Source organism: Olea europaea, unplaced genomic scaffold, assembly GCF_002742605.1.
Source record: "Olea europaea var. sylvestris unplaced genomic scaffold, O_europaea_v1 scaffold2101, whole genome shotgun sequence".
Lineage (NCBI taxonomy): Eukaryota > Viridiplantae > Streptophyta > Magnoliopsida > Lamiales > Oleaceae > Olea > Olea europaea.
This window is the reverse complement of record NW_019238950.1, coordinates 1-8,639: the sequence shown is the minus strand read 5'-3', so window position 1 is coordinate 8,639 and position 8,639 is coordinate 1. Positions and strand designations below refer to the sequence as shown.

At 35.6% G+C, this 8,639-nt stretch overlaps 1 protein-coding gene across 4 annotated transcripts; it reads left to right on the top strand.

Annotated features, from left to right (window-relative positions):
- Nucleotides 1–3,413: 3,413 nt before the first annotated feature.
- Nucleotides 3,414–7,020, top strand: LOC111380160 (U-box domain-containing protein 15-like). 4 transcript variants are annotated; one of them, XM_023003648.1, is made up of 4 exons: nt 3,414–3,729; nt 4,008–4,073; nt 4,802–4,948; nt 5,057–7,020. In XM_023003648.1, the coding sequence occupies exon 4, from the start codon at nt 5,104–5,106 to the stop codon at nt 6,769–6,771; it is 1,668 nt and encodes a 555-aa protein (XP_022859416.1). In that variant the 5' UTR covers nt 3,414–3,729; nt 4,008–4,073; nt 4,802–4,948; nt 5,057–5,103; the 3' UTR covers nt 6,772–7,020. The 4 variants fall into 4 exon arrangements, with proteins under 4 accessions (XP_022859416.1, XP_022859414.1, XP_022859413.1 ...); XM_023003645.1 differs by having other exon boundaries at nt 3,415–3,729; nt 4,802–4,914; XM_023003646.1 differs by lacking the exon at nt 4,802–4,948.
- The last annotated feature ends 1,619 nt before the right edge of the window (nt 7,021–8,639 follow it).

Below are 8,639 nucleotides of genomic sequence, written 5' to 3'. Positions count from 1 at the left end.
GCGGAAAGAAACGGTTATGCATCCACAGAGTCGGTATAGTTGATAAATTATAGTCAGATGTCAATTAGATTATTGAAAATTATTGCCGTAGCTTGTGTAAACGCTATTTTTTTTTTTTTTTTGGTAGTGCTATTGGAGCTTTTAAAGCTGGTTCAAATATTATAGAATTGTTTGGCTGAATAATTGTTAATTGGAAGGGATTAATTATAAAATTATTATATCAGCACGTAAGATTATGCATATCGGACTTAAATAAGACATGAAGTCTTTGAACTCCAATTGGTTGATCAACTTTGTTGCGCTTTCATAGTTCGACAAGAGGCCAAAAGATGAAAAAACTGTTGTTTGTGATTGAATCTGAATGACTGCTGAATATTGAATAGATGGCACTGCATAGCCTACTATATACAATCGTGCTCCATTTGTAACCTTCTTAGACAGAGAGAGTTCGACATGCTATGAGCACTGCAAGTAATCAATGTAATCTTGTTTGTCTGCTCTTTGTAAGTTGATGACTGTTTCAGTTTTGATCTCTCTTGTTTTTCTTGACACTTTTGGTCTGTGACTTCTCTTCCTATGGTAGATCAATTACTTGACTACTAGATCATAAAGCTCCTCACACACACACACACACACACACAAATAGGAAATAAAAAATAGAAGAAGAAGGAAAAACTGACAAAAACCAAATAAAGAATCGTGAAAGGAAAAGGTAAACAGAAATCCCCTAATAATATTATGGCGAAGTTTTCTGAATGGCCTCCTATCAATGTGCATGGTGAAAATTAGCCTGACTTTCTAATTTCAGTTTTAAAGGCCTTAATGTAAATAAGTTAAGCTCTACATAACCGAAGTGTAAAAGGAACTCAATTATAAGGGCATTACATTTTCCTGACTACTGTTATTTACAAGTTGGCATCTGATAACAATGATTAAACATTATTCACGCATATCATCCACTTGATGTTACATACCCTGTGTGCCTGGGGCCTGGGCGTTCTAATTACTTGCACGAATTGAATCAGTTGATATCTTGACTTTTCAGGTTAAGTAGATAAAATATGAGTTCACTGGATGTAGCCAGAACAGAGATTGGTCTTGTGGTTTTGTATTTGAACAAAGCTGAAGCCAGGGACAAGATATGCAGGGCAATCCAGTATGGATCAAAATTCTTGAGTAATGGAGAGCCTGGCACAGCCCAAAATGTTGACAAATCAACTAGCTTGGCTCGTAAAGTTTTCCGTTTGTTCAAGGTATTGCATATTTTAACAATTATTGTGATTTTTGAGAACAACGAATACTTGTATAGTTTTCAGGTCGTTTATCTCTTTTCCTTTTTCTCCAGAAAGCTGTTTTTCACATGTATGTGTCCTCTTTATGTTCTTGAACTTTACTATTCCTTAATGTTTTTTTTTTACGTGTTCATTTTCAGTCATACGTTCACACAATAAAATATTCTACACATAACAAAATTTAACTTTTCTGTACCCTAAAAATTATTATTCAAAACTTTGATTTTCCCTAATAATGATTGTCAAATAGGGACTATATACACTCCATATATATCTAACACGTGCTATAGGTGCAGTGTGTGGAGTGGTGTCAAACAGACGAGACCGGTGGCTTAAAGAAATGCCCATGACATCCCGGGTTTTGTGGTGGGTCGAACTTCTTTTTGGCCTGGCCTGACCGTTCCTACTTTGACACCACAGGTTTGTGCAAAGATGAAAAAATAAGTTATGTTCAGCAGGCCTTGAAGCAACAGCAACCGCATAAGAATACTTTAAAGTTATCTAATCACGTTGTCAATACTACCTGTATAAAATGGATGGTACCTCAATCTCCCACCGATGACGTTTCTTTCATATATATTATATATTCGAATAATGGGTCCTTTTCATAAAACAAACACTTGAGATAAATCATAATACTAGAATGTTAATGACTGGATGTCTCTTGTCATTTTGTGAATGGTTTGTTTGTGCATCCAAGTTCAAATTCAAAAGAGATGACAACTTATTGCATTATATGTATCATGTATGTAATGTTAATTAATAGGAGAAATGGATTGTGTTTACTTGATTACAAACAAATTACGTAGTACAAGTGATTTAACCAGCTCGAAGGATTACATTATCATCGCCCACATATGATTATCGCATTCCTTGGGCAACTTAGTCTTTTTGTCCATTTCCTCAATTAGAGGATCGTAATCACATTGCATTCGTTATTTCAATTTCTATTTATGAGTTTACCATGTAGATTAACCGTTTATTACTATTATTTGGATTTTGATATTAAATTTGACCTTCGATCGGAGAAATGTTTTCATTATATTTCACACATACGTATTGTTGTATATGAAGCCTATCCACTAATCCTTCCAAAAGAAACTAAAATAATAATTCTCTTCCATTTTTCGATAAATTGTAAAGAAATGTCCATAAACAAATTCAACACAACTTGTCTCTCTAAATAAATTGACTCATATTTTGCGCAAATTTACATGCCTACGGGGCAGGGAAATTGTGTAGTGTCAAAAAGAGGAAGGCATGGAAGCCTACCATATTTGATATTTGGATGCATTGTGTGGTGCACCAAACAGGGTCATGTCCCCGTAACCCAAAACCCAATCTCCCACGCGTCTTGGTTCATCAGCCATGAGCCTGTTTGGGAGTAATTTCAAGAATTGATTTTTTTATCGTTAGAAAAAAAAGTGAGGTCCACCTGTGAGAGAAGAAGTCAAATATGACATCTAGAATAATAAAATAATGGTTAAAAAATCAATTTTTTGAAAGAAAAAATCACTCCCAAACAGGCTGATAATCTGCTAGGCTTTTCGCAATTTAACATTATACAATTGCTTGCACTAATTATAAAGAAATAATTGATTGATTAATTACCATCAAAGTCTTGTTCCTATTTAAAAAATATATATATGAATAAATTTTACAAAAATGAGAACATTGGGAATTGAAATCAAAGATATAATTAGAGTAGTATAATGATGTTTGTGTTTTCCTTTTAAATGCAATCAGTATTTATTATTTACAAATATGAAGTCCCGGTTTGATCTTCAATTTTTAAAACTCATTTTTCTCAAATTAATTTTCAATTTTACATTTCATGAAATTCAAAATTTTTATCAATTTTTCGATTACACATTTCATTAACTTCAATTTTGAATTTTAACTAAACCGAAGAGAAGTCAAATATAATTGACTCAAATTGAGAGTTCACAACTGAACTGTCCCACTCCTCCTCGGTAGTGGAGAATACTTTCAAATTTCAACCAATCCCAACGGTCATTTGCACTGTTAATCATTTTAATCCCTGCCGTCGATTCTATATCGATAATAACTCACAAATATGTACTTATATATGTATATATCCATATACAGAGAGAGCTTTGATTTTGAATTTTGTTTTGGATTTGTCTTCGTTGGCATTGTCGGGTTGAAGTTTGATATTTTCAAATTGAACCTACATACATAAGTTGACCTACCACTCTACCTTCTTCTCAGTTTTTAATTTGCTCGATCTGTCCGTCACTGAAAAGAATCCACGGCATTTCAGTTCTTGGTCAAGTTTATCACAGGACCTATCATTGATAGTGAAATTCCAAGCTTGAGTTTCTGGGTTTCTCTTCAAAGATTCAGATCGAGCATTGGCATATGAAGGTGACGCAGCTTCCTTCTGGAGAGGAAAAGACTATAGCTTGACTTGAAGGTTGGATCCTCAGCTTTTCTTTCCATTCATGTTCATTCTCCATTTGAAACCGATAGATTTTCTAAGAGTATATAATTTATTTAAATTCAAATAGGTATTATAAATGTTCAATCATGCTTGGTATACAATATTTTTGACAACATGTTACATGACACGTTGTCATTGAACAGTTTAAAAAGCAATTTCTCTCAACAATGTTGTAAGAAAACATCGTACAAATGGCATTTCCTATCAATGTTTTAAATGATTTCTCTGACTGATAATTTTTTTTCTTGCAGGAGACAGTTGAGAAGCATTTTGGTAAAGAACTTCAGTGCCATAGGCAAAAAATGAATCAATTCGAAGTAATATTTCTTTTTTTTTTTTAGGGGTCTTAATTGCTCAAATTAATTTTGATATATTTTTCTGGGTTTGATTCCATATCGGAAATTCAAATAAATTCCATATTCTTGAGATGGAGATGGACAAAGTCATTTTCCCATTTCAAGAATAGAATTTGGATTCTATAGGCATGCAATTCACATCACAGGTTACGAAAAGTAAAGCTGCCTGATTTATATGAGTATACCATACTACCCCTTTAATCTGTCATATTGCCTTCCACACCTAAAAGCAGATAATTGATTGTACAGTACCAGGGCAGACCCACTAAGGGACGAGTGGGGTCGGCCGCCCCCATTGAATTTTCCAAAACCTTATATTGGAACTTTTTTAAATTAAATTTTCAGATTTTTTTTATTTCTTTCACAATTCATTTTAGCTCATTTTCTGTCTAAAGTCCGCCCTTGTACACTTGTATTTCGTGGGTGTAAGGGCATTTTGGAGAGTGCAAAATCTCTTCCACCTGCTTTTATTGGACGGCCGGAATCGCCGTTGGAAAGTTCCTATTTTCATTTCATCAGCTCAGCTGTCATTTACTCCATCTTTCATGATTATTTACTTTTACGTCGGAAATTATTTTATGGCCGTTTGCATTTAAGATCATTATATAAAAAGCTTTCCATTAGTCTTGTGGGGGGGTTTTTGTTTAGTACTAGTAATTTTTACCTGTCGGCTCTGTCATCATTTTCAGTAAACTGGCATTTTGTGATCCTGCGAGATTGACAGTTCTTCTGAAGTTCACTTCTTGATGCCTACCTCTTCATTGTTTTTGCTGGCAAAATCCAAGTCTCTCATTTTCACTAGGTGGATTTTAGTCAAAATTTGAATTACTGTGTTTGTAAGATATTCTGATCAATCTATGTTGAAAAAAAATAAAATTGAATTATCTGCGATAATTCTCATGTAGGTGGTTGTTGTTGTTAAAGTTTGGTTTTCTTGTTTTCAGGTAATTCCAGCTTTGCTTTAAGGTTTGGTTTTTAGTTTACTTGAATCATGGTTGAAGACGGAAAGGAAAATTTGGTGGCTCATAATCTGTCGGCTGAGGAATGGCTATCTCGTGCACAGATGCTTGTTCCCAGGGCTCTGGAAAAAGCCAGGGAGGTTAAAGGGTTCCCTGGGAGATGGAAGATGATAATTTCGAAATTGGAACGAATCCCTACAAGATTATCGGATTTGTCTAGCCATCCTTGCTTCTCCAAGAATGCACTCTGTAAGGAGCAATTGCAGGCTGTTTCAAGGACATTGAATGAAGTAATTGATTTGGCGGAGTCTTGTGTAAAAGGGAAATTTGAAGGAAAACTTAGAATGCAAAGTGATTTGGATTCGCTATCGTGTAAACTTGATTTGAATTTACGCGATTGTGGGCTTCTGATCAAAACGGGGGTGCTTGGAGAGGTTAGTTTGCCGTTGGCAGAACAAGAGGCTGCCGCAGATCATAGCAATATAAGAGAATTGTTCGCACGACTTCAGATTGGACACCTCGAGGCTAAGCATAAAGCACTTGATTCACTTGTAGAATTAATGAAAGATGATGAGAAGAATGTGTTGGCTGTTTTAGGACGAAGCAATATTGCAGCATTAGTCCAATTGCTCACTGCAACTTCTCCTCGGATCAGAGAAAAAACTGTTACCGTTATATGTTGGCTTGCAGAATCTGGAAGTTGTGAGAGTTTGCTTGTTTCTGAAGGCGCTCTTCCTCCCCTTATAAGGCTTGTCGAATCTGGTAATGCAGTGAGTCGAGAGAAAGCTACGTTTTCTCTCCAGAGATTGTCTATGTCAGCAGAAACCGCACGCTCAATTGTTGGCCATGGTGGAGTTAGGCCTCTGATTGAGATCTGTCGAACTGATGATTCTGTTTTGCAAGCTGCTGCGGCTTGTACCTTGAAGAATATATCGGCTGTGCCTGATGCACGGCAAGCCCTTTCTGAAGAAGGGATTATAAAGGTGATGATCAATCTTCTTGATTGTGGAGCCCTGTTGAGATCTAAAGAATATGCAGCAGATTGCTTACAAAATCTCACATCAAGTAATGACAACCTCCGGAGATGTGTTATTTCAGAAGGCGGAATAAAAAGTCTTCTGGCGTATTTAGATGGTCCGCTGCCTCAAGAATCTGCAGTTGGGGCATTGAGAAACTTGGTTGGAGTGATTTCAGTTGATGTTTTGGTTTCATCAGGCCTTCTTCCGAGGCTGGTCCATGTGCTTAAATCTGGCTCTCTTGGTGCACAAAAAGCAGCAGCCTCAGTGATTTTTCTAATCTGCGGCTCGACTGAAACGAAACGATTGGTGGGTGAATCTGGAAGCATTCCGCTTCTCATAAAGATGCTGGAGGCTAAATCTAACAATGCGAGGGAGGTTGCAGCACAATCAATTTCAAGTTTGATGACCCTTTCCCATAATTATAGAGAAGTTAGAAGAGATGACAAATGTGTGCTTAATTTGGTAGTATTGCTCGATCCAAGCCCCCAGAACACAGCCAAAAAATATGCAATTTCCTGTCTAACCTTGCTTTCCTCGAGCAAAAAGTGTAAGAAGTTGATGATTTCGTATGGGGCTATCGGTTATCTCAAGAAGCTTACTGAGATGGACATTCCCGGTGCCAAGAAGCTACTTGAGCGTTTAGAGAGAGGAAAACTGAAAAGCTTGTTCAGCAAGAAGTAGGACAACTCAATGTTGTGTAATGGAAGTATAATTTTGATCATTGTTTCACTGCCTGAATGAATCCAAGTAGTGATAATGTTACAAGCTGAGAAACATAAACATGAAAGCTATGTGATCGATGTTTTTTATAAAAACATAGTATTTGTACTCTTAAAGTACAATGAATTACTACTTCGGTTCTATCAACTTTTCCTGTGCCTTTATTTGGCGATTCTGGAAATGCATAAATATATTTGATGTCTTCTTAAATCAGTGCCTCACTTCCCTCGCTATGTCGAGGTGGAGTAAATTATCTTTTAATTGTTTAATTGATATTTGACCTTATAATTTCTCTGTACACAAATGAGGAAGCAGCATTCAGCATTTCAGAGGGAAAACTCCAATATCAGCGGCAACTACTTATAATCTTATTACAGAAATACTTCTTAGTACATGTTTCTTGTCAAAATAGGAAACTCTAAGTGAATTCCCTCTGATTTCCAACTTTATGCAGTTGCCTATTTTTCGTCGAAGTTAATAGTAAAAACCTCATCAGTTTAACCTTATATCTAATAGATCATAATCAGCTGTCTTATTTTTCGTTTAAAACTGTTAGCTATGAGGCTCAAACGGAGACGAATCTAACTTCTTAATTTCTTCTGAAATTTCTGAAGCTTGTGTATTGTATTGTTTTGCTTGTAGGATGTAGCACTTATACTGGAAAGTTGTTACATGATTTCACAAAGGCATGGTCTGTCATGAAGTGGCTGATGCATGCGGGATGTTTCAAGCCACCAATTGAACAAAATGTTGGTCCTAATTAGCCACCAGGGTCGAGCAAATTACATGTGTCTATGATCTGTTGATATTATTTTTACTGTTCTCAGTTTTGCTTGGAACCTGTATAGAGATTCGTCGTGCCTCAATGTTTATGGATATTATTTTCGTTGTTCTTAGTCTTCTTTCTACGTTCTAATACTATATAGATAATCATCATCATGGGTTTTGAATTGCATAAACTTATTATTGTCTGGCTTATAACTCGTGAATTACTGAAAACTACTTACTTAAATAACAAAATCTTTAAAAACTTCATCAACACTTCAGGTTGAAGATCTGGCTAGTCCCTAAAGGACTTTGAACCAAGTAAAAATCGTACTACCATACTTCATAATGAACAAAATTTTAGTTTCTTCATTCCTCAATAACATCTCAAAGTTTTTTATACCTCCTAGTTGTGGCAGTTTCTTCTATATGAAAATGAACATATTATGATCTCTCTACTAGTCTCTAGATAAGATATGTTGAATAGTTTGGTGTATGGCATCGTCTTGATCAACTTGAAAGCACCTAAAATTGTGGCTATAATATGCTAATTGCTGACCCATCATTGGATCATAAAAGCAAAGAGTTGGGGGGACAAAATCAAGATGACCCTGCTTGTCTGCCAATATTAAGGAGTATCTCCGCACTTGACATGTGCATTCAAGAGACCCAAGCTCTTATTCTTAGTCGTTATTTTTTCCCTGTATTTTCGTGTTCCTGTTTATGAATGTATGTGTCCCATATAATTATTAACGGACATTCTACATAGACAACAGATTGAAAACGAGACATCCAACCTAACGTTTTGACACCTAACACATCAAGAACGATAAATCACACAATTTTTATGAAGTTCTTTCGTGTTTTAAGTACCAAAAAAGCCTATTTTCCTTAAAGCGGTTTGATTTTATCATTACTTGTCGAAGTAAGGTTATATGATTGCTACATCATCTTTTTGCTATTCACGTATGTTGTCCATTTGTAATTTTGGACGAAATTATTTTGTAGGATAACGAGATTCAGGATTTGAAGTTAAGAGACTAATGAAGTTTTCTTGAAAGTTT

Excerpts from the sequence above, each read along its gene's own strand:
- LOC111380160 (XM_023003646.1), top strand. The coding sequence starts at position 5,104 with ATGGTTGAAGACGGAAAGGAAAATTTGGTGGCTCATAATCTGTCGGCT.